This window comes from Equus przewalskii, chromosome 21 (assembly GCF_037783145.1).
Source record: "Equus przewalskii isolate Varuska chromosome 21, EquPr2, whole genome shotgun sequence".
In the NCBI taxonomy this organism is placed as follows: domain Eukaryota; kingdom Metazoa; phylum Chordata; class Mammalia; order Perissodactyla; family Equidae; genus Equus; species Equus przewalskii.
In genome coordinates, this window is record NC_091851.1 from 23,339,650 (window position 1) to 23,365,565 (window position 25,916).

Consider the following 25,916-nt stretch of genomic DNA (forward strand, 5'->3'; position numbering starts at 1 on the left):
GCTCTCCCCAGAGGAACTGTGAGAGCCCCAGCACCCCTCCTCACTCCCCACCTGGTAGGCCAGGGGCCCGGCTGGGGCTTCCAGCTGATTCTGGGATAAGTACGGCTTTATCTCAAGGGAGAATCTATTTCAAGCCACAATCCTTCTCAGAAAGAGGAGGAAATCACAGAGTCCAAACACCATTTCAGGTGAAATCAGGAGGTTATTAATCTCCCCTCAGAGCAGACAGAAAGAAAAATCAATGTTTTGGGGGGGGGGGAAGGTTCCATTTGAATTAATGGGTTTGTGGCTTCTCCATTGATCTGCGCCTCTTCACACTTTCTTTCTGTGCTTTTGTGCTCTTGGGGAGGAGGGACGGAGAAGGGAATGGGGAGGAGGAGGTGGGCCTCCCTATAAGGAAAAGGACGGTCTAACCTTAACCTTTCTCCAGGAATAATGCTAATTAGCGAGGCTTAATGAGAACCTCCCCCAGGAAGCGCGGCCCGGTAGGGGCGACCGGACTCGGGCAAACGCAGCTCCAGGTGGGAGGAAGCAGGGGCGTCCCTTCGGAGCCCGAGCGGCTGGAATAAAAATGCGCAGCGTACTCCCCCGCCCCGCCCCGCCCCCGACAAAGTGTCCGGCCCTGGAAGACCCAGTGGAGAGCGGCGGCGTAAATCCAACTTAACCAGAGCGCGCGCCCTCACTCTGGAGAGCCGCCCCCGCCCCCTGTGCCCTCTTCACTAAGGAATGCCCCTTCGCCACGGGCCGCCGACGGCCCCGGCTTCTGCTCGCACGATCCACCTGAGAGGGGCACCCGGTGCGCTCGGAGGAGGGACAGGGGCCTGCCGAAGTGGGCTCAACTCTGCAAACCTCGTCTCAACTCCCCGCGCCGAGGCAGGCAGCCCCTCCCTGCCACTCAACGCTTCCCGTCCTCACATCCCCAAACACAGTCCACTTCCCTTCTCTCGGCGGCCGCCGTGGCGGCAACCCGAGACCGGCCCCCGCCCCGCCGCCCGCGAACGCCTTCCTCCCCGGGACGCGGTGCCGAGCCCGCTGCAAACCGTGTGGCCGCCGCACAATACCGCGGCGCGGCGCACACAATCACCGCCCCCCAGGACCAGCGGCGCGCACGGCCCGGGAGTGGGGTGCGCCCAGCGGCCCCCTACACTCCGGGCCAGGCACACCTCTCGGGCACCCCGCGGCCCCCAGAGTGCAGCCTTCACTGCCCACCCCCCTCCGTCACACTCACCCACCCCCCGCGCCAGCCCACTCCGCCCAGGGCGCAGCCGCTTCCCCGCGCCCCCCTCCTCAGCCCCGGCGCAGGAAGCTCCCCCGCGTTCCCCTCCCCGGAACCCCCCTAGCCCCCCACCCCCCTAACCGCAGCTCAACGGCCGGCGGCAGGGGCAGGAGGAGGGGGGCGGCGGCCGGGGGCCCGGAAACGGCCCGATTGCGGGGATCCGGGCCGGACTCCGTACCTGGGCGGGAGACGAGGCGGAGACGGCGGTCGGGCTCCGCGAGTGAGCAGGGCGGGCGGCGGTGACAGCCCCACAGCTCCAGCTGCTGCTGCTGCTGCTGCCGCCGCGGCCGCCCGGGGAGAGGGGCTGGCACCGCCGCGGCGCGTCACGGCCCGGCCCGGGGGCGGGGGTGGTCAGGGGGAGGGCCCAGGCGAGCGGCGGCGGCAGCGGCGGCGGCGCCGCGGCCCGGAGGGAGGAAGGGGGAGGGGGGCACCGGGCACGGGGAGGCGGGGGAGGGGGGCGGGACCGGGCACGGGGCGGGGGCCGGGGGGAGGGGAGCTCAGGGAGGGTGCACGCTGGGGGAGTAGGAGGAGCAGCAGGAGAAGGAGGTGGAGGGGCGGGTGAGAGGGAGGAGTGGGCACGGGGGGAGGGGGAGAGAGGAAAAGGAGGCACCCAGAGAGAGGAGAAAGGAGGGAGAGGCGGGGGGGGGGGAGGAGAAAGGAGGGGGCGCTGGGCCAGGTGGGGGGGAGGGATGAGGGCGCGCTGGACGCGCCGCGGTGCGCTCTTCGGGGGGAGAGCGCTCTTAAGGGGGAAGCGCTTCGAGGAAGATCCTTGCCGGGGGCTGAGCCCGGGAAAGAAGGCGGTGGGGTCTGTGCCCGCCCCTGGCTCCCGGAGGCCGCAGTCTTCGGGTCCGGAGGTGGGGGTTGGGGGGCACCCGGCCAGATCTCCGCGTTCAGGCCAGAAGAGGAGAGACTTGGCCCAAAGAAAGTGACTCAGGCACCATTAGGAACTCTCGGCGCCCCGGGGCCTTCGGGCAGCCCTCGACCACCGCGCGTCTCCTGGTTCCCTGGGGACGCAGGTCCCCGCTGGGCGGGGCTGCTGGGCCGGGGGGCTGGGCCCCCGGGCGGTCGGAGCGAGGCCCAGGCCTGGTAATGCCAGGCACGTGGCCGGCTCTCTGCCCGGCCCTCCACCCCCACCTCAGGGCCCCCCTCTTCTTGATCAAGTTCAAGCTCGAGCTCCACGGCGCGCTGCCCACTCGGTGCCCCCTCCTCTCCCCTCCCCCTCCCTCTATTCCGCACCGTCTCGCCTCTTCACTCTTCCTTTGTCTCTTTCCCACCACTTAGTTTACACCCTCCCCAGCTCCCCTCCTTCCCAAGGGCGGGCGCCTAAGAGCCCAGGCTCGGCTCACCTGTCCGACCCAAACGTTTCAGCGATGCCGAGCACCCGCCGCCGGCTCGCTCCCGGCTCCCTCCCGGTCCCTCACCCCTCCTGCGGGTCATTGTGCTCCTCCAGACCACACGGGCAGGCTCCTCACGGCGCGCTAGCTACAGTTGTAAAGTAATAGGATAATATCAAGAATGCTGCTCCATCCCAGACCTGGGCGCGCACTGTCCGCGGAGACCCAGCATCGCAGGAGGGGGAAGACCCACACAGATCATAGATGCCGTCCTTGGCGCAGACCGACCTCGTCCGCCTGGGGCGCAGGAGAAGGCGGCAAGGGGCGTCGCGGGGTAGGGGGTGGGGGACCCTGGACCTGCGAGCAACCTCAGACTCAGCCTGAAACGTAAGGCGCTCGTCCGTGAACCGCGGAATTAGACCCGGACGAAGATGGATCAGGGGCACATGCCCCCTCCCCAAATTCACACCCTTCGTGACAACAGATTAGCCTTCAGAAAAAGCTTGTGCTTTAATAGGAACGGGGAGCTGCCCTCGTGGAATCCTGTGGAGACGTGGCCAAAAAACAAAACAAAACCCAATAACGATCCCACCTCCTGATTCCTCCGGTCGCATCCGAAGAGGAAGGGCAATTTCTACCGACTTTACGCTACAACTCATTCATAGTGGAACCAGCAGAAGAGAAAAGGAGACAGCCACCGCGATTGTTTGCAATTTTGAAACAGACTGCCTTTAACCCTCCAACTTTTTTTCTGTAAAAAGCCTTTTTCTTTCTTCCACTGAAAGCTTCGCATTGTGAACAATCCGAGATAAACAAGGCTCCCTCTGCAGGTGCGAGTGGAAAGTACACCACCACAGGTTCAGAGCCCAGTACTCGCCCATCAAAAAAAATAAAAAGATGACAACGCATCAAATTAACGGCAGGCACACAGACTTCCTTCCGCACATGCTAAAGATTTTACTGTCAATATAAAACTCACACTTTCTTTTTAAAAGAGGGTGGGAGCATGTTACTCATTAGCACCTTTTATCCCTGAAATCAAATGTGTTTTCCAACCGATTCGCTCTTCCCAGTGTTCTCTCTGAGATCTTCTCCATGAGACCTCATCCTCTGGGGCACAGGACAGTGTGGAGGCTTCCCTACCGGAACGTCCACACATGTTGGTGCCCAATAACGAATTTTAGAATTAATTAGGGGCCCACGACTCTTCAGTTCATCCAGGGAAATGTGGGTGTTTCCAACACGAGAATTGTCCTTCCTCATTCTGAAAATGAGATAGCCCAGGCCCTGGATTTCCCATCTCTTCCCACCGTATTTCTAGAGACCTTTGACTTCTCCTGGCCTGAGTCACTATCTCACAGCGGTGGTGGACATCTAAGCTTGAAACATAAAGCTGAATCCAGCTGAAGTTCAAAGGTGGAATTCAGCCCGGATGACCTGCCTCTTCTCTGACTAATAACAGAGAGCCAGTACCGCCCAGGAGGGCAGAGCAGTGCTTTTCTCCAGGCACGAAATGCGAACTCATTTACCATCCCTGAGATAAAACAGCCCCAGCCCCTCGCAACCCACAGAAAGCAGCTGGGAGCCCTGGAGAAACCTGGCTGTTTAGCGGCACTGCAAATTAGGTGAGTTTTCATGTGTGCTGAAGCCTGCAGAAATCTCCCGGATCCTTATTCCTGCAGGAGCTGCCACTCCTAGAGTAACCTTGTGTAGGTTGCTTTCAGTGTCCTTGTGCCTTTGGACAACTCCCTCGATCCTTAAAGTGGCCACAGCACGGGTCCCAAGGAGGAATGGCATGACTTAGTTTCTTGACCACTAATTCTCCCAGTGATGTGTCCCTTCTCCCGGCCGCAGTCCGGTGGGAGACCATAGCAGAGAAGGCTGCTCCTGTCTGCTCATGGGGGACCTACTGCCTTCAGGTCCCCTTCAGACTCTGCAAACAGTGGGTGCTTTTATAAGTGGACAGTGCTTCACATGTGGGGATCTAGCCATGGGAACCATGGATTTGTCAGGAATAATAGGATCTTAGTGTGACCAGAGTGCATGCTGTTCAAGCATCTCAAAGCATTTAAAAACTCATTTATCCCTACAGTTACTTATTAATGACAGAGGGGAACATGGACCCGCAAAATGGAGCGATCTAGCAGACACCCCGCAACCAAGTGGTCAAATTCAGCAGCCCCCATAGTGGGGCCACCTGACACCAGGTGCTCACCACCTGAAGGGATGCAATACGAGGAAACGGCACACGTTGTGTTCTCCCCATCTCATGATGCCCACCAAGGTGCTTAACCTGAATTTGATCATGAAGAGATGACCAGACAAGAAATCCGGAAAGAGAGGCTCTCCACAACAGGACTGTCCTGAACTCTTCAAAAGAGTCATTGTCATTAATTTGACTGTTCTAAATCATGAGATGAAAGAGAAATAACTAAATGCAATGTCTGAATCTTGGTTGGATTCTGGAGGCAAGGAGAGGCGGAGATGGGGTGAAGATGAGGCAGAGGATGGGCGGAAGGGAGGAGTGGAGTGGAGACAGGGGTTGAGGGTGGAGACAAGGGTGGGCTCTGGGTTGAGTGGTCAGGGAAGGCCCCTCCCGGGAGTAAGCCAACATGTGCCCTGACCCCAGAATGGCAGAAGTTGACAGCTGGGTGAAGGCCCAGGGGTACAGTCTTCGAGGAAGAGGGAACAGCTGGTCCAAAGGCCCTAAGGTGGGAAGGGGCTTGGCATGTCTGAGGAACAGAAAGGTGACCTGTGTGGCCAGAGCCTGGTGGCCCGGGAGAGGGTGGGAGGAGATGAGGGTGAGAGGGATGCAGGGCCAAGCCAGCAGAGCCTTGCACACCCCCGTGAGGTGTGTGGATTTTATTCTTTGTTTTCAATTGAGGCAATGGTTTATAACATTATATACATTTAGGTACATCACTGTATTTCAATTTCTGGGTAGACCACATCATGTTCACCACCTTAACACTAATTACCATGCGGCAAGGTACACATGTGCCCTTTTACCCCTTTCGGATTTTATTCTGAATGAGGAAATGATGCAATCTGAATTATGTTTTTAGATCAGAGGAGATACGATTATAAGGAAGCAAGAGTGGCAGCAAGGAGACCGGTGAGGTCAAACAGAAAGACTCCAGCCAAATGGGACCGGTTGAGATTCTGGCTCTGACACTAGACAAGTAACCTGGGGCAGCACACTTAGACCTCCCCACTTCAGCCTCGGTCTCCTCATCTACAAAGACGCTAATGAGACAGTGTTTAATGTAGTATTTGACACCAACATTTGCCCTTCGAAATTAGAACCTGTGGCAGCCGGCCTCCAAGATGGCCCTCGATGACGCTCACCTCCTGGTACCACGCCCTAGCTCTCTGTCCCAGTGAATAGGGCTGCGGAAGCGACGCGATGTTGTGGAAATGAGGGTGTACGACTTCTGAGGGGAGGTCATAAAAGACAGCTCGATCTCTTCCCCAGAGGGAGTACATGGTACATGGTAGCTTTTATCGTCATCATCAGGATTCTAAATTTTCACAGTAGTGGTCACACCCCTCTCCACAAATCCTGTACGTTTCCTCTGCCACCAGCAGTATGGGGCAGTTCTCATTTGGCTAGACACTTGCCAGTGCTTACCATTAGCAATCTCTGTTATCTTGGCCAATCTTGGAGGTGAAACGGAGTCTCTTGCTTTCCTTTCCCCTCTTCATTTGGGAATGTGAGCAAGTATTTGTGTATATCATTATTTATTGATCACTTGTATTTCTTTCTTTTTTTTTTTTTTTGAAAAACCTTTTCCTATCCTTTGCCCATTTCTCTATTTGGGTTGGTGGTTTGGTTTTGTTTGGGTTTTTTTGTAAGAACTCTTTGGAAGTGAAGGAAATTAATTTTTTGTCATATATTGTGCAATAGGTTCTCTTTTTGTGGCCTTTTTATTTTGTTTATGAGGGGATTATTTTTTTGCCATATGGTTATTTTACATTTTTATATCATCCCATTAACTTTTTTTCTCTAGGATTTTAGGGTTTCAGGTCAAAACAAAGGTTTTTTCCACTCCAAGATTATAAAAGTAATTCACTCATATTTCCTTAGAGCAATAACAGCTTCATTACATTGAAATCTTGATTCCATCTGTAATTTATCTCCATCTAAGTAGTGAAGGGAGAATCTAGCTTGTTTTTTTAATGGCTATGCAAGTTGTCCAAATACCATCTTTCAAATAACTCATCTTTATCCACTGATTGGAAATGCTGTCTTTATAGTACACTAACTTGCCATTATTTTTGGACCTGTCTATTCTATTCTATCGCTCTGTCTATTCCTGTCCCAATATGATAGCTCTAGAATATACTTTAGTATCTGGTGCGGCTCACACTCCCTCCACCCGCCAGGAACTGTGCCTGCATCCCGCATAATGCAGACAGCGGAGCCCATGCCCAGCAAAGAGGAGCAGCACAAGGTTGGAGAAAGGAGGGACGTGTCTGCCTGAGGGGCTGCGAGGGAGGGTTCCTGGAAGAGGTGACATCTACTCTGAACCAAAGAAGGCAGGAGGAGAGTGACAGGTGGCAAGTGGGGAGGGCATCCCAGCAGAAAGAGGAGCAGGGATAAAGGCACTGAGGGCTTCACACCTGCCTGACTGCAAAATCCCTCATCTGTGGGGTGGGTTGGAGCTCAGCTTATCCATTTATTCACATTGACTGGCTTTTGCACCGCTGGCTGCAACCTCACAGTCAGTTTGACACTTTTGCTGAAATCTAGGAGAAACTGTCCAATACCGTTTCCTCATTTCTTCTCTATTTAGATAAATTTCCCGTGATGACTATAACTAAAAGAGCCTGACTTGCTGAAAGACACTTTCCTAACAACCATGACAAAAGGTAAAAATTACAATTTCATCAATCTCCTTTTCAGAAACATGTTGCTTTAAAATGTCATCAGTTACTCTCTGTTCATGTCACTCTCCTACCCCAAACTTTCAATGACTCCCAGTTGCTGGCAGAATCAAGTGACAGCTCTCTGGCCTGGTGTTCAAGGCCTTCCACGGCCCTGCTGGCCCTACAGCCTTCTGTTTCAAACTGTGAACTCTGCTTCAGACAGACTCACCTCTCCTGTGCCCCAGTCACCCGTGCATGACACCCTCCATGCCTTTGATCATGCGCGCTTTCAGGCACATGTCCTTTTTACAAATGTGTATCAATGCCCCACCACACGCCAGGCACTGTGAGTGCAGGTGACACAGCAATGAACAACACGGATACAGGTCTGCCCACTTGGAGCCTGCAGGCCAGCACAAGAGAAAGAGAGTAAACAAATGACCACGCAGTTTCTGATCATAGGATGTATATTCAGTTTGTACCTGACAGTTGTCGGACCTTCTAGGAAGGAAGAACTCAGCATGTGAGAAGGACATAGTGGATCCTGGAGGGCTCCATTGAGGAGGTGACATTTAAGTGGGCCACTGAAGGATGCATGGGTGTTCACTAGGTGGAAAGATGCTTTGGGCCATCAACAGAGACACCCTCCTCTCCTGCCAAATCTTGGCCCCTCTGAACTCAGAATGCCAATCTCACAGGCCACCCAGCTGGCTCTGGTGACAAGTCTCTGTTAGTCTTCTGTCACTTAATGCGCCTGTGGTACATCCCGTTTCCTGCATTATACCTCATTTTCCCAACTGGACTGGGAGCTCTCAGGGGCTAGGACAGACTCTTAGGTGACAGAGTCCCTGGCAGCATCCTGCACACCGTAGGGACCCATCACTGTGTCACTCAGGGCCCTGTCCTGCCCACTGTCTAACGCAGCCCTGAGGTCTGCGACGGAGCTCTGAATTAAGCATGCCATCCTCAACACTGACCACGCTTTGTGATGCCCTTTTCTCCCTTCCTTCTTTCCTAGACCTTTGGGGAGACTCAGCCAAAAAGCCAAGGCCGGCCACAGCCCGGCACTTCTGCTCCCAGCTGTGTGCACAACAAAAACCAGTACGGATGGTCCCTAAAGAACACACACTGGCATGGGCACAGCAGCCCCAACTGGGACACTCCCCGAGTGTCCATCCGTGGGGAACGGATGACTGCGGTGCATGTGCGCTGTGAGGCACTACTCAGCAGTGGAACGGAGTAAGCCAAGGACGCAGGCCACAACACGGATGACTCTCACTGTGCTTGTGAGCAGCGGAGCACCGCTGTATGATTCCATTTAGATACAGTCCTGCAACAGGCAGACCAATCTAGGCTATGAGAGGTCAGGAGAGTGGTCACCCTTGCTGGGGAGCAGTGACCGGAAGGGGGCAAAAGGAGTCTTCCGGGTGCTGACAACATTGTGTGTCTTGATCTGAGAACTGGTCGCAGGAGGTGGGTTCGGTCTGTAAAGATTTGCTAAGCTGTCCACTTAACAGTACGTGCTCATTTCTGTGTGCATGTTATACTTCAATGGAAGTTTGGAAAAGGAAAAAAAGCCGAGGCTGGTTACTGTGGCTGAGCGGCCCAGAGCTCGGTGTAAGCAATTACCGCGACGCGCCGTGCTCTGGCACCCGTGCGGGAGGCAGTGTGTGTTTCCTTATTTGATCAGCCAAATAACAAGGCTCATACTAATTGCACATGAAGAGTAGGGGCCCTGGGAGGAAGATTAAATGACTCATCCAGTCACCCGACAGCGAGGAAACTGGCGCTCGGAGACCCGGGGACATGCCCACAGTCACAGAGCTGGAAGCTGGAGGCCGTGCTGGGGTTGGAAGCAGGGTCCAGCTAAGGCAGGACCACTGAGCCAGAGGGCTGCGTGTGGCTTCGCTTCGCCAACCTCCAGCAGAGCAGAAAGAGGAACGGGCGGGCCGGGCGAGTCCAGGCCCACCATGCAGCCAGAGGTCTCCCTGGGGCCGGGAACTGGGCATGGACTGGGGCTGCCCGGAGGCATTCAGCCGCTGGCGGGACCCCAAGGCTTCTCCACGCAGCCCCCGAGGGAGTCTGGGCCTGGGAAGTCCGCGGGGAAGAAACTCTAGCTGGCTGCTCAGCAGGGACAGGAGGAGAGGTGAGGGCCCCTCTCAGGCTCTGCTCCAGGGAAGCCCCCCGGGAAATGGGCGCGGCACTTCCCATTTTGGCCCTAAGTCCCCCCATGGCAGAGCCCACAGGTTGGGGTGGCAGTACAGCCAAGGGTTCTGAAGCCAGAGCCACTGCCGCTGCTGAGCCCTGTCCCGGGGCTGGCCGGCCGGGGGACTGGGACGTGTTTTGTCTGGATTCAGGCCCTTCCTCGCTGTCGCTGTGACCTCAGGCTCTCCAAGCTTGGTTTCCGTCTCTAAAGCGGGGAACAACGACACACACATGCTTCTGATCAGCAGGCTGCCTGAGGCCTAAGTGCAGCGATGCCTGCAGGGGCTGGATGGCGCCCTGCTCAGTGCACCTGCCCAAACTCAGTCACGGTCCTGACGATGATGGGGGAAGAATCAGTGGTTAACGGTGCAGACATCAGTCCACAACACTCACTGAGCCCCTCCTAGGTGCTGGGGCTGAGCCAGGCGCAGGGACCGTGGTGATGAGATAAGCAGACCCGGGCCGACCCCCTGAAGCTGATGGCGGGGTGCCGCTGGGGGCCTTGGCCCGTCCGTCCCTACCCCCACTACCACTTTCTTTTTCCTTTCCCTTCTCCCTCCCCTGCCCTTGGGGAATGACAGCCTGAATGTTGGAGGGAACAGGGCTCTTCCTGTCACTAACTCCATGACTTTGGATAAGTTGCTTCAGTTCTCTGAAACAGCCTCAGTTTCCCCATGTTGTCTGTAAGGGACCCCGCACACAGAAGGCCCTCAACAATTGTTCCTGCTCTCCTCCATGCCTCTCCCTCCTCTCTTCTCCTTCCTCCTCCCTTCCCCTCTGTTTCCTTCCCTTATTATTCTTTTCTCCTGCCCAAGCCTTTGGCATCTTAACACCCAAAGGCATTGTCAAGCTCAGCTGATGGCGCCCAGGGCCATGGCACATACTGTGGACTGGCTTACCTAATATTCAAACTCAACATTCCTCCCTTCCTTTTCTCAACTACAGAGCGTGGGAAAATGAAATTCTTTCTTTCCCAGCTTCCTTTGCAGCTGGGGGTGGCCAGCTGACCCTGTTCAATGAGATGTCAAGAAAAGTCTTTCAGTAAATTTTTAATTAAGCTTTTGCTTTGCTAGACTAAGTTTATACCACCCTGTCCTGTCTTCTTCTTGCCTTGAAATGTGGACAAGGTGGTTGGAGCAATAGCAGCCAACTTGCAGCCATGAGGAAAAGGTCAACAGCATCACAGAGACACCAACCCAACACTGCAGACACTGGCACCAACAGTGGCTCCTCCACTCTCCTTGTTTCAGGAGTAAAAGACTCCACATTCTGCTATACAGTTAGCTGGGTTCTTGCAGTCAAAAGCAGCCCTGGCTGATTTACAGGGCTCCTCTCTGTGCATGGACAAGACAGCAAGGAGTCCACTCCCACGCGTCTTTTTCTCTAGAGTGTCAGCTCCTCAAAGAGACGGAGAGAGCGGCAGTGTCTGGGCACCTGTTGTGCGCACTGTGGTGCTTGGAGGAAGACAAGCATTTACTTCCCTTCCCTGTGGAATCTCCAGGAGGGAAAGGTGTCAAGGCTAATGCTCAGGTGAGACCGGGCACTTCCTGCGCCACAATGCTGTTCCAGTTAAAGAGTGGCTTCTGTTTCTATCCTATTTTTTCTCAAGGCACTTGAAGCCATTCCAAACATCCACGCCTTAAAACAATGATGGGGCTGGCAAGGCAGGGGCTCTGTTACTCATTTCCACCAAGGAGAAAGCTGCAGGGGAAGAGGAGAGCCCAGCTGAGGCCAGGCTGCCTGTGGCTGTGCTGGGCTGAGCCCCTCTCCCCCACTGTCTTCTGCACCGAGCCCTAAGCTCCGGGCCAGCTAGGCCCTGTTCTGGGGTACTGCAGAAGGGTGGAGGGGCTGCCTGGGGGCAGGTGGGCAGAGCCCTGGGCCCCTTTCCCAGCTTTGCCAGCGACATTCCTGCCTATGGCTGACCCTTGACACGCTAGACTTCCTCCCTAGAAGCGTTTCCTTGAAGAAAGGGGTTCCTCTGTCAAAAAGCAAACTTAGAAAAGCCCCAAAGTCTGGCCCAAACCTGCTGCTCCAGGAACAGGGAAGCTGCAGCACAGAGAAGTGAAAGTCAGACAGCTGGTTAGGGGCAGGGCCATACCTAGAGCCAGAGGCACTGGGCCCTCTCCTGGGTGCTCGTTTCCACTTGCCATCACCCCAGGTAAGCCCCTGTCCTCCCCTGGCAGAGAAAGATGCGCCACAAGGCTTCACATGGCACATAACAAACTCCACGCCTAGCCAGCGGGCCCCGAGAGAGCCGTCCTCTGCAGCCTGTTGGAGCTTACCCAAAACACATCTCCCCCTTGCTCCCTCTGCCCTAGGCCCCTTGCTGTTCCCACTCCAGGGCCTTTGCACTCACTGTCTCCTCCACCTGGAAAGCCCTTCCCCCTTCTCGGCAACAGGGCAGGCCACTTCTTATCACTCAGGTCTGGGCGTGGATGCCACCTCTTCAGAGAGGCCTACTGACCCAGTGGTGCAGTCTGTCTGCTGACCCTATTAATTCTCTGCCCCAAACTTGTCACTTTTGTGTATTTTGTTCCTACTGACTTGTTTATCATCTCTACAGTCTGTGAGCTCCCCAAGACTGGGTCCTTATCCGTCTCATTCGCTGCTGTATCCGTGCTCAGAACAGTGTCCTGGACGTAGCAGGAACTTAGATGATTTTCGAATGAATGAAGGAAGAAATTTTTTTAAAAAAACACAGGGTCGCAAGGAGGGCGGGGGTCTGGTGGGCTGTAAGCTGAAGCTGTGGGCCCCTGTCTCCTCCGTCTGAGTGGGGGTGGGGAGCTACAGCCCCCCGGGGGTCCACACCTGGTCACCCTGAGCAGAACAAAGCAGCCGGCGCAAATCCACAGCGCAGCACTGTGTCCTCCCACCCTCAAAAAAAAAAAAAAGGCCCGTTAATGAGGTAAATACAATCATAACCAGGAAAAATCTTGGCCATGCTCCTTCGAGTCCACCCAAAGCCATTATCTCTAATTGATCTGCAGACATCAGCTGCCGGAGCCTCTGACGCTCTCCTGCATCCTCCAGGTCTGGTTACAAAGCCCCGGCCCACCCACCCACCCCGTGGGGTCAGGCCTGGAGCAGCACTTGGCTGGGGCGCTGGGACCTTTCTGGACCCCCCATGAGAAGGAGCCATCAGGCGGGCAAAAGTCGGGCTGAGTCAGGAACCTGCGTGAAAGCCGTGACCGAGAAATGCTCAGCAGCCCGGGGGTCGAGCTGCCTGCATTTCAGGGCCTCAGGTGGAAGGCTCCACAAAGCCGCCAGGGGTCTCGCCTGCTAAAAAACATGACAAAAAGCAGGGCAGGCTAGAGAAAGTGCCCTGCCCAACACATCCCACTTGCTCTAGAAGAAAGAGACTCTCTGAAGACTGGAGTTAGGTGTTCAGTTGTTAAAAAAAAAAAAAAAAAAACCCAAACGACAAAAACAAAAACCAACAGGACTTAGCCACAGACAACAAGGCCCCTCTGGGTCTCTGTCAGGCCAGGCCCAGGGTTAGGGGGTCACAAGGTCGGCTGTCAGTTCAGTGACCATCTGCATGTTTCGAGCGGCTCCTTCCGGGCAGACACCTCCTCTCTTGTTGGATCGCTCCTGTCCTTAGAGACAGAGCTGGGAGTCAGCTACCCAGAGGGCGTGCAGGGCGGGTTAGAGCCAGAGCTCCAAGAAGACAGAGCTGCTGCCTCCCTCACTCAGGGCCAGGTAGCGGCTCCTGACCTTGCTCTGCGTTTTCCCCTGACACAGATAAAACATCCCGAGGCAGCCCCACACACAGGATTCTGCTCCTGGCACCAGGCAGCTCCCGCCTGCACCAGTAAATTATGGGCACTGCATGCATTTTCCCCCAGATAATGAAGTTGAAATGCCACGTCGGCGTCCTCCATGTGTGGGGGTGGATGTCGGCCGCCTGGAAGGGGACTGAGCCCGTCGGAGCTGACGGGGACGAGAAGCTGCTTTTGTCTGGGGTGTCTACTAACTCCACCGGGAAACTGGCTTTCCAGACAGGATGTTGGTGGTTTTCGGCTGCTTTCTCACACAGCTTCAGGGAAGCAGGAGGAAAGAGGAGATGCAGACCTCTGTGAACCCAGGCCACCCCAGCAAAACAGTGGAAGTGCTCATTTTCTCTGAGTGTTTGGAAGCTGCAGCCAGTTTCTAGAAAGCACCTGAGGATGTTCAATATTACATATTGATCACTAAAATAATGCCCCATGACAAAGATGTCTGACAACAGGCTGTACACGCCCCTCTCTGTCCTCTCAAAAAAGAGGTCACCAAGAAAACTTTCCTTCTTAAGTTTAGAAACGCCCTATTTTGCATGACACGGTCTTTCGGCGGATGGGAATGCTGAGCTGTCAACGCTCATAGCCCCCAGATTCTAACACTGGGGCCCGGATCCTCCTGGCTCACAGTGCACCCCGTTGTTGAGTGAGCAGAAAGGCCTGCGGTGAAGGTATCTTAGCTTAACGCTCACGTGCTCAGATGAACGGTGCCTCTGTGGTATTTCTCCCCCACCAAGAAGGGGACGCAAAAATTTTAGGCATTGGACAATTTTTCTCCAAATAACCTTTTTTCAAGCCAGGAAAACTTTAAAAAAGGACAACAATGCGGAAACCATTCCTACTAGATATTAGACATATTAGTCTTAAAACAGTGTGGTGTTGATACATGAATAGACAAAGAGCCCGATGGACTGACCAGAAGTAGATTCTGTTTCAGATGGAAATTTAGTAAATTATAAAGGTGGCACCTCAAATCAGTGGGGAGAAAATAGACTCCTTAACAAACGACGCTGATACAAAAGGGCAAAGCAGGATCGGTACCTCAGAATGCACCAGGATAAGCTCCAAGTGGATCAAAGATTAAATAGGAAAATGAAAATGTGTATTTTTTTTGCTCTGTCAGCTGAGAGGGTCCAAGAGAAAAGACACCCCAGCAATAAGCACACCCAGCACCCAGATCTTGGTTTTTAATATGATTCTCCAATAAAAGGAATCAGAGCTCCTTGGAGATATGGCTGATTCTAGGATTGGGGCAGAAAATATCCAAGATGAGCCTGGAGCACATTGTAGTGCCAGAAAATAAAGAAACACTAAAACAAAACAAAATCCTACAAAAAACAAACCAAAAAAAACATCGATGTGGGTAGGTCAAAAGAGCACAGGAGGCAAGTGAAAGAGCTCCCAGCGGCCAACGCTGGAACGGTTTGAGCACCAAAATAAATAAAGTAGTATCGGGTTATAACCTAAAGCATAAAATAAATAGCCATGTAGATAAATGATTGAATAAATTCATAAATGAGGAAGGAGAGATGAATCTCTTATGCACAAGAATTCCAAGTCATGTCTGTAGATACTTCGCCCTCAATGAAAGAAGCATGACCTGCCTCTGCTTAGCTGTGGGCTGCACAGGGTGACTTCCTCCCAAAGTGTACAGTACGGAGAGGTGGGAAAAGGGAACTCTACAGTGGAGAAACCTGCCAAACATCGTCTCAGTAGGTGTGACCAGGGCCGACACCATCAGGCACGAATCATGTTGGCAGTATGTACTGCTGATATGATGTGACACAGGCGGCATTCTGTGTCTGTGGTCTTCCTAATAACCCATGACCCTAGATTTATACAGAGAATAACGTTAGACAAATTCCAAAATTCTGCCTAATACCTGACCAGTACTCTTCAAAACTGTCAAGGTTATCAAAAATAAGGGAAGTCTGAGAAATTGTCATAGCCGTGAGGAGACAGGACCTCTAAATGTAGTGTTGTATCCCAGATAGGTCTGTGGAACCAAAAAAGGACATTTGGTAAAAAACAAAGGAACTCTAATAAACTACGGACTTTAGTTAACAACCAGGTATCAATATTGGTTCATTAATCGTAACAAATGTATTGTACTGATGTAAGATGTTAATAGTAGGGGAAACTGTGTGTGTGTGGGTGGGTAATGTGGAAATTCTGTACTATCTTCTCAAATTTTCTGTAAATCTAAAACGGCTCCAAAAATAGTCTATTAAGAAGATGAAAACATGAAAGTACTAAAAGTAAACACGGAGGTAGAAGGGAGTTAGCCTGTTTAAGACTCATATGCATAAGCCATTAAAGAAAACAATGGATAAATTTGAGTATATAAAGATAAAAATGACAAAATGTACACATAATAAGCAAGATCAAAAGATAGAGGGCTAAGGTTGGGGAAAAAAAGAGGCAACGGCCAACTCTGGGGAATCAAAAGAAAGGAAATATAATCACAGTATGGTAACTAGCTCAGCTATGAATAATATACACACAGTCATAATATAAATAATGATGGTGATTTATCTAAACAGAGAGGTATTCACATATTGACGGATGCAGGAAGGAGAAATAATACCTGAGTTTATGAGAGGGTGTAAGAGTGTAAATACTCATCTCCTACAGCAAGAAATTAAACAACAACCAAAACAAAAATCAAGAACTAGCAGTACGAGCATGCTGTTTAGAACAGGAGATAAAATACTAGAAAAAACAGCTATAAGATAAGAAAGAAAGAGGAAAGTAGGGAAGCTGGGACAGGGTCTGCTGTTTTTCTGTAGGATTTTTAAAATATGTATTCTGTTGACAAAAATAAAAATGATTACAAATTTAAAAAAAAAAACAAAAAAGTTAAAGGGCCACCTGGGAAGCTGTTTCTGAGGGTGAGCTGCCCTGGGGTTACGGGGAGGGTCTGAGGGGCGCAGGGCAGAATCTGAGAGCAGCTACCCCGTTTGCACATCTTCTCACAGCAGAAGTGCTGCAAGGATCATTCTTTGCCCGGAGAAATCCAAACAGCAGCCTTGATCAAGGTCAGTATTTCAGTTGCTTTTTGTTTTTCTTGCCGCAGCACAAGCCTTCCACAGTGCCAGGGATTTACTGAGACAGGAAAAGGATCGGGCTGTAGCTTCTGAGATCATGAAAATGGGGCCAGTGGCTTTTCAGGCCTTTCTTGGGCTCTCATAGAGGCAAGCTGGGCCCCCTTGGCTCAGTTACAAAACAAGTAAGAGGTGGGCTCATCCCAGACGCCTGTTGAGGGTGTCTGAAAGGAGGGAGGCAAAAGATGGAGCAAGAGAAGGAGGCCAGCGGTGGACCAGGAAGGACAGGAGCTGGTAAGAAGGTAATGAGAATTACCTGGGGACTGAGAAAATGGCCCCAGTATACCTCAGTGGGTGACCCAGTGGGGAGAGCACAAGAGAGACTAGGAGGCTAAGGGAGCAGGCCCCACATTCTCACAAATTCCACAGGGTCCACTCTGTGTATTGCTCCATGTACATTTCTAGAGAGCAGACACAGATGCTCAAAGTCTGAAGATACCTGTTTGGAGAAGTGACCACAGCAAGACCCTGGCAAAAATTGCAAAAGGCAAAGAGACTGATGATGGGGAAGATGCTGAAGGCTGTGAAAGAAAGATGCTGCCTCTCACAGTGAAGCCTAAGATGCCTTTATGTTCAACAGGACCAAGCAACCTCCTCAAACATCCCCCAAGGGCAGACATCCAACGTCAAGAGACTCTGAAATCTTATTGGGAAATTGTGGCTTTGAGCAACATAAATAATCTCACTTTGCCTTATTTAATGCTTTGCCTTGAACATTTACTAGTTTGACATTAATAGAACTGTCCTCTTTCTTTTGTTCTCATTTTCCTTTTTGTGTCATTAAGAAAAAAAATGTCTTTCATAAATACCAAATGGATTTTGACATTAAAAAAAAAATCTGAACATTTTGACTCTTTGTAGTGGAATTTAACCCATTTACATTTGTTGTGGTTTACTACTGTTTGTCTTGTTTTTGTTAACTGACTTATGTTTTCTATTTATTCTATCTCTTCTTGGTTGTTTCTTCTTTTACTCCTTCACTTAATTACTCTGGCTGGACTGATCAATTTTCTTTGTTTCTTTTATATTCTCTAGTGGTTTAGAAGTTCTGCATTCTATTTCTATTCTATGGAGATTATGCTTTAATTTTAAAGGAATGCATCAGAACCTCTGCTTCCTTAAGAGACCATTGAAGATTACACAGACTGAGCCACCGCGGGGGACACGGCAAGGTTTCCATTCTCTGCTTCTCCCCCGAGCTCACACCCTCCTGGGCTGCAGAGGAGTCTGAAGAAAGGGCAGGAGGACGTCACCACCGCTGTCAAGCTCTGGAACCTGGGTACCAGAGTCAGCATACAGGGGTGCTCCGCAGGTAAGAGCCCCGACAGTCTCTCACCGTAGCCCATTAACTATGCTTCTTCTCTGCGTCTGCCCATTTTGTTGGCGTCCTTCTGAGCAGGAGGGAGGTCAAGAGTGTTTGTGAGAGAAGAAAGCCACAAGGAGGGGTAAGGATTTAGGGAGAAAAAGAACAGAAACCTGCTTTAACCCTCCCTGTCCCACAATCTGGTCCAAGAGATAATGATAGAAAAGAGAATGTGGTTAGCCAACAAGTGGAAACAACCCAAATGTCCATCAACGGATGAATGGATAAAACGTGGTCTACCCATGCAATAGAATATTGTTCAGCCATAAAAAGGGATGAAGCTCTGACACAGGCTACAATGTGAATGAAGCCCGGAAACGTTATGCTAAGAAAAATAAGTCAGATACAAAAGGACAAATACTACGTGATTTCACTTATATGAGGCAGCTAGACAGTCAAATTCATAGAGACAAGAAAGTAAAACAGTGGTTACCAGGGGCTGGGGGAGGGAGGAGGTAGGGACTTACTGCCTAATGGTTACAGAGTTTCTGTTTAGGGTGACAGAAATTTTTGGAAATAGTGGTGATGGCTGCATAACATTGTGAATGTACTTAATGCCACCGACTTGCACACTTAAAAATGGTTAAAATAGTGAATATGTTCTGTATATTTTACCACAATAAAAAAAAAGATTGGAGGAGGGGTGCTGTTTTAGCTAGGAGGGTCACCCAGGGCAGCGGAGGTGACGTTAGAGCAGAGACCTGAATGAAGGGAATTAGCAAGCCCTGAGGACACCTGCAGGGAACAGCATTCCAGGCAGAGGGAACTGCCAAGGCAGAGGCTGTGAGGCCCGAGTGCACCTGGTGTGTTCTAAGAACTGCAAGGGGACCAGTGCGCCTTAAAAAATGGTGAAAATGGCAAATTTTACATTACATATATTTCACCACAACTAAAAAAAAAGTAAATGCGGAGGGCTTTTCAGAGTCGGCTTGTTTCCTTCTCTACTCAGGGGAACGGGAGCTTGAGACAGCCCCCCCTCGGATGGCACTCATTTCCTGCCTAGATCCTTGCCCAGCTCCCAGTGCTGACCGAGGAAAGGCCTCCCGTGGCCTCGCTTCCAAGAAAGGCCGTGTCTGAGTCTCCTCCTCCACCTCCTCCTCCACCATCCTCCTCCTCCTCCTCCTCCTCCTCCTCCTCCTCTCCACCATCCTCCTCCTCCTCCACCTTCCTCCTCCACCATCCCCCTCCTCCTCCTCCTCCTCCTCCTCCTTCCCCAAACTGGCTCTGGCCTTCCCCGGCCCAGGTCCTCCTCCTGAGCTGTCACCTCCCAGTTGCCCTCACCCAGGCCCTCTTGACTTGCCCAGATCCCATTTTCAAATAAGTGAGTGTCCCTTGAACCCCTGGCAGGTTCCTGGCCCTTCTTGTTTCTGTTTTCTGTCCTGGGTTACAGTCCTGTGGCTGCTGTCTTGTCCCCTCTACTCGGACGAGCTCTGAGAGCGACTGCACTGTCCTGTTCATCTTTATGGTCCTGGTCTCTTGTACAAGGTCATTCGCTGTGTCTATTAAACAAAAGTTGCATAATAACATTACTGTCAATAGCAGTAGCGGTCACTGAGATTCCTCCGTGCTTCTAATGAGCCCAGTGCTGTGCTAGCACAGAGCTGGCTTTGGGTCATTTAACTTTTGGAGTAACTCTATGAGATACATGTATTACTATTACTCTCAAGGAACCAATGAGGAAAAAGAAGCACAGAAGGGTGAAGCGATTTGCCCAAAGTCACACAGCTCGTAGGTGGTAGAACTGGTACTGTCAACCTGACTCCAGGGTCTTTGGCTTAGGTGGGTGGGCTGGACTCCGCCTGAGAACAGTGCTGCTCCACACCAGCCCGCTGAAAGGAGTAGGAAAGCCAATACTCTAGAGACCCCAGGGGCCCTGGGCAGGGGCTCCCGACCCTGCAGGCCCCACGTGTGTCAGGGGGAGGGAGAGTCCTGCCTCACCCTCCCCCACCCTCCAGGACCCAGGGAAAACTCTGGGCCAGGAGAGAGCGGCGGCGGAGGAGAGGGAGGCAGAGGTTAATGGAGGCAAGTAAGAGCCTCCATCACTGGGCCTTAAACAGGGGGGCAGCGACCACTTCACACGCGGCTGGAAGAACCATTAAAACCATTAGTGGGACATTAGCGCTGCTCCAGGAACTGGAGAGAGGGGAGGCAAGGGAGGTGCTGACAGCCTTCCGCTCCGGACAGAACACGGAGTGGGGGTGTGGGAACAAAACAGCTGAGCCATGGGGTTGCCTGGGGAAAGTCGCCGCACCGCCCGGGGTCTCAGTCTCCACGTCCATAAAATCAAAGTGTGCATTGGGGGAAGGAACATGGATGATTTGTGTCTCTCCTCCCAGATCTCATTTCTACAACCGGGGTCTTAGTTCAAACACTAAGGCCGGGATAACGTCACCTGTAATGCGGATCTCAAATTACACATGTACCCCTGCACACGACTGAGCGCTCACAAGGCAGGGGCAAGCTCCCCCAGGCCCAGCCCCTCTGCCTGCTTGGCCAGCATCCCTGCCAAGGACGTTTTCCCTGCACCAACCCCGTGGGCGGCACACCCGCTCCAGACTCTACTGAGCGCACTTCATCCCTACGTGTGGAGAGAAGCGGGGCTTGAGGCCCTGCAGGTGCACAGGTCTGGGATGGAAGAGATGTGAGTTTTGATTCACGTCAGTGGTTGTGTGACCTTGAGCAAGGGCTGACCCTTTTGGAGCCTCAGCTATGGAATCTGTACAGTGAGGATAATAACGCGACCCTGCAGACTTGTCGGGGTGAGGGGCAGAGCGGGTCAAGTGCTAGACACAGAACAGGTGCCCAGTGGCTAACCCACCCGCCTGAAACAGCGCCCTCCCTGCTCGCTCTCTTTTCCCTCCTCTGCCCCTCCTCTGAGCTCTTCCTGCACACTCCAGAGGGCTGACTTCGGTTTTCTTGGTGTCTCTCACCGAACTGTGACAGCCGGCAGGGCAGAGGCTTGCCCTGTTCACCACTGTCTCCTTGGCACCTGGCTCAGGTGCTGGCTGGCTGGATGGATGGATGTGGGTGAAGGCGGGAGTGAAGGACAGGAAAATTATATAACCAGCTCATTGGTAGTTGGAAACATCATGGCCCAGAGGGCAAAGAGACTCCGAATCATATGGAAAACCAGCATCAGAAAAACAAAACAAAGCAGGTTGTAAAATGGTGTGTACGGGATAATCCCCTTTCCATTCAACAGTCTGGAAGAATAGACACCAAAATATTCCCAGTGATCTGAGTGGTGGGATGATGGTGACTTCTACTACATGCTTTTGTTTTTTGGCTATTGAAGCTGTGTGTTACTCATGCAATTAAAAAAAAAAAGTATAGGGGCTGGCCTGGTGGCAGAGTGGTTAGGTTCGCACATTCCACCTTGCTGGCCCAGGGTTCACCAGTTCAGATCTCGGGCACAGACCTACACACCGCTCATCAAGCTGTGCTGTGGCAGTGTCCCACATACAAAATAGAGGAAGATTGGCAGAGATGTTAGCTCAGGGACAATCTTCCTCACCAAAAAAAAGTATGAAAGAAATCTGAGTGAGACAGATAACAAAACGTGTGGCCGTGTGAAGAGACCCCAGCTCTCCTCCGGTGCTTCTTGCTCACAGCCCTGAAAGGGGATTTGAAAGATCAGCAGCTGGGGATGGCGCTAGCTCGCCGCCTCGGGCCCCATGAGCGCAGCCTGTGCCCTTTCCTGGGAACTCATCTTACCAGAGAATGCCACAGGCCATTCTCCGAGACAGGCCACATCTCGTGAGATCTTCCTACCCTGCCCCCTACAAGGAAATGTATTCATCAGCAGTACAACTAAATGTGATTTCAGTTTTACATCTTTATGAGAGTTTTCCTGAGTAAGGGGGAAAAAAAGATTTTATCAGGCTACACTCTCCTATTTTCAGTTTATTGTGGCTGCCGTGATGACAGCTCCTGGGGTTAGTGCCTTAGGACGGAGGTCCTGGGAGAGTGGAGTCTGACCCCCAAATGTCTTGCATGTTGAGGACGCCATAAATATTTGCTGCATTGAATCAGACCTCAAAAAGGATCTTTTTTCTTTGTGTGAATATTGTTACTGGATTTTCACATTGCCTAATACCCTCCACAGAGGAGGACCCATTTCCCGGCATATTAACCTGGCACAACTGGACAACAAGTAATGCGATTCTGTCCAGTTCACGGTAAACTCCACCACCTGTTTATTGTCTGCTCAGAGCAAAGTGAAGGCGAGTGTTCTACTTGCCTTACTCTGTCTCCTGGATCCCTGATGCTGGAAAAAGATGAATGATTGGGATTTTTCTTACCCAGAGTTTTCAGACGTAGAGCTATGTTCAGCATTAATAAAATATCATTTATCCCAGCTCTCATTACTTTATTTATTTATTTTTTATTTTTTTTAAAGATTTTATTTTTTCCTTTTTCTCCCCAAAGCCCCCTGGTACATAGTTGTATATTCTTCGTTGTGGGTCCTTCTAGTTGTGGTATGTGGGACGCTGCCTCAGCGTGGTTTGATGAGCAGTGCCATGTCCGCGCCCAGGATTCGAACCAACGAAACACTGGGCCGCCTGCAGCGGAGCGCGCGAACTTAACCACTCGGCCACGGGGCCAGCCCCTCATTACTTTATTTTTTAAATTTATTTTTATTTTTATTTTTTGCTGAGGAAGACTGGCCCTGAGCTAACATCTATGCCATCTTCCTCTGTTTTGTATGTGAGCTGCCATTACAGCATGGCCACTGATAGATGAGTGGCGTGGGTCCATGCTCAGGAACCGAACCTGGGTCGTCGAAGTGGAGTGCGCCGAACTTAACCACTAAGCCACTGGGGCCGGCCCCCAGCTCTCATTACCTTAGAATTGGGTTATTTTCCAGGTAGTCTGCATGAGTGATTTGCAAACACTACAGGTGTCCTCTGTCAGCATTTTGGGGTCAGGGCGATGCTGCAAGGAATGGGACCATGTTCCGAGCCCTGACTTGGGATGTGGGATTTGACAGCAGTGGAGCCAGGCCCATGGCCGCGTTTGGATGAGGGGCTGTTTGCCCACTCTGAGGGGAGCCCTGCTCCGACATTGCTGCACAGGAAAGAAGCCACTACTTCAAGTCTATGTATTTTTAGTTCCAGCTCGAGCTGAAGAATCAAAGACTTCTGAGTCCTTGGCCCTTCCTTGCTGCTGCAGATAAATACTCTGGTGAGCAAGGGCCTTTCTCATTCCGCCGTGTGCCTGGCTACAGCACAGGGACAACAGTGCTGCCTGAGAGGCTGGGGCCTTGAGAGCACCTCGCTGGGCGAAGGGTGCTGGAGACCAACAGAAGGAAGGCCCTGGGCATGAGGCGGGTGCAGCTCCTCCTGCCAGGTGTGTGCAAGGAGGGTGGGCACCTCTGATCCCCTGCAGCGCACGGGAGAAAGTCGGCTGCCTTCAGAGGCCCACCTGGGAAACCATGAATGAAGGCGAGGAAGACACAGTCAGCTCTACTGCAAGCAGAGGCCACCCCAATCTCAGCCTCGGCCTGGGCCCCAGCTGGACTCTCTGAGCACCCTGGGGACAAATGCTTTCCCACAGCCCTCCCTTTCTTCGGGAGTAGCCCAAACCCCACCAGGGCAATTTATCTATCTCATTTCATGAACTTTGGTTCATTCACAGACACAAATCAAGCGTTTCTGTGCCGAACGCTGTGCTTTTCCCCTTTGTCTTCAGCAATACAACTCCTCACACCCTCTATGTGAGTCACACCAGCCTCTCAAATTCCTGCAGGCTTTATCCTCCCTTGAGCCACAGGGCCTTTGCACGAGCTGTTCCAGCAGCCTGGAGCTCTCTTCCCTTGAGAACTGGATCTCAGCTGAAGCATCCTTTTCTGAGGCAAACCTCCCCTGACCCCCGCTATGGTTCACCCGTGATGCCTAAGTCCTCACAGCACCGTGTCCCCAACTGCGTGGCACCTGGAACTGCTGCACCATGATGGCTGATCAATCTTTCCCTCAGCTGTTTATCACTACGTGCTATGGGCTGGACATTTGTGTGTGATTCTTTTCTCAGTGTCTGTCTCCTCCTAGACCATGAGAAGAACTAGGACTGGTGCCACCTTTGCTCATCCCCGGAGCCTGGCTCAGGGAGTTGGGCCTCACAAAGACGTGTTGAGTGACTGAATTCCTGCCAGTGCCCCTAACCACTGGTCTTAACCCCCACAGACAGTAAGAATTTGTTTAACCAAACAAACGGTAACAGGATCCGTTACTGAGAGACACAACGTGGGCTACACTGTTCACTGCTGGTTCTGGCGATAATCTGGAGCTGGTGCCATTTTGCAGGAAAGAAAGAACAGCGGGGCTGTTCTCAGGCTATTGGGAAGGCTCTGTGTTTTGCTCTTCAGAGCAATGGATGAGAACGGTGATAAGAATGTGTGAGAAGCCAGGTGCCCGTGACAGTGTGGGTGCTTACTGGAAAAGAAAGGACACCAGTTCCTCTCCAGAGGCAGTCAGAGGAGATCGCTGACATTCCTGCACAAAAACAGGTGTGCCACCGCGAGTCGGAAACCCCAACACCATTTTCCCCGCTGACATTATTCCTGATTACGTGAGGTTTCTCAGGGATGCGACCATCACAGAATAGACAGTCTCAGGTTAGAAGATGCGGGAGACACGGAGACGTAAACAGCTCTGCCACCCGGAGCAAAGCTTACTCCATTCCACCGGTAGGGCTGGGTGTGGTGTGGGGGATGGGAGGGCATCAGAGGAGCAGGACTCAGTATGTTCAAGTCAACAGCTCAAGTGCTCACACTGGGTACCAGAGCCCCAGATGCCATGTGAACACGTCCTGCTGCCCCACTGCAGAGCTGGCTGCGGGGCCATCGCCCCCATCGTGTACCCGTGCTCAGGTTGGAAGGAGAGCAGCCGTACACGGGACAGCCTGAAAGTCAGACTTTCAAAGTGGGGAGAAAGAACCCGCTCCCCTAGTCAGGCCTCAAAGATACGGCAGGGTCATATGTCACAGCAGGTGAGGAAACATGAAGGCGGAAGAAGAAATTATCACCCTGGTTTCAGGCAGTGGCGGAGGGACGCGTGGCACTCACCCTGTCCTCCTCTGAGAGACAGTCAGGCTACCTGCTCTGCAAAGGGCTAGAAGGTGGGCTGTGTGGGGAGGCAGGCGAGAGCTGTTTCTTTTCATAGCATGTTTCCACGGCGCCTGACAGCCCTTGGCAACCCATAGCTGGGGGGTCTTGTACAGCGAGGGGGCCCCAGAGCCTCATCTTACCTGGGCCACCCTCCAAGCCCCATCCTCCTGGCCCATCTGGGCCCCAAGAGTGACAGAGACCATACGCCACAGGCCAGCCCCCGACATCTCTGGGGAAAGGAGGCGAGTGACATAGCAGACAAAGGGCAGAGCAGAGAGAGAACAACCAAGAGCCAAGGTCTGCAGCTCCCACCCACCCCCTCCCGTGCCCCTGTCCCTGGGGACCGCTGTGCGAAGCACGAGCTTCCTAGGTTTCAGGGAAGACCCGACGGGGCTGTCTGCTCAGACCCTCTACCTAGGAACACATTCCTTCCCTCCTCTCTCAGCCTGGACCGCGCCGCCCAGATAACCAGATAAGGGCCTCTTTGATTCCCTGTGTGTTTACACAGGCGGTGCCCACGTCTTGGAAAGCATCGGCTACATCCAGGCAAGTCGGGGCGTCGCCGGGTGGGGTGAGGGGAGACTGACGCCTTACCTGCTCCTGGGAGTTCATCACCCGCAGCTTCATCTGCTTCAGGTACGTGGAGGTGAGGGGCATGTTGTAGTCGATGATCCCGGAGACCAGAGGGGAGGCAGGCTCGTTTTCTGGCAGAAAGAAAAAAAGGAAGCCCCCCTCAGCCTGTGCGGCGGGCCACCACAGCCCGTCACCTGCACGGAAAACTCAGCACAGAGCCCAAGGAGATGGAAGGAACCGGCCAGAAGCCACGAACTGGAGGCTCGCCCCCCACATCTGGCCCGTGGGATGTGGACTGCGTCGAGCTGAAA

At 52.6% G+C, this 25,916-nt stretch overlaps 1 protein-coding gene and 1 long non-coding RNA gene across 6 annotated transcripts in view; one reads left to right on the top strand and one right to left on the bottom strand.

Moving 5' to 3' along the window:
• Positions 1 to 25,916, bottom strand: part of NOL4L (nucleolar protein 4 like) — a 124,762-nt gene that overhangs the window by 35,879 nt on the left and 62,967 nt on the right. For 4 of the 5 annotated variants that reach the window (XM_070589114.1, XM_070589118.1, XM_070589115.1 and 1 more), the window contains exon 4: positions 25,627 to 25,736. In XM_070589114.1, coding sequence (XP_070445215.1) covers positions 25,627 to 25,736 — 110 coding nt within the window. Of the gene's footprint in view, positions 1 to 1,454; positions 1,700 to 25,626; positions 25,737 to 25,916 lie in introns of those variants that run through there. The other variant, XM_070589119.1, reaches the window with a different exon arrangement.
• On the top strand, positions 1,355 to 8,993 carry LOC103554277 (uncharacterized). The gene is made up of 5 exons (XR_011531069.1): positions 1,355 to 1,496; positions 5,676 to 6,097; positions 6,997 to 7,064; positions 7,407 to 7,482; positions 8,498 to 8,993. It is a non-coding gene; the product is annotated as an uncharacterized lncRNA (long non-coding RNA).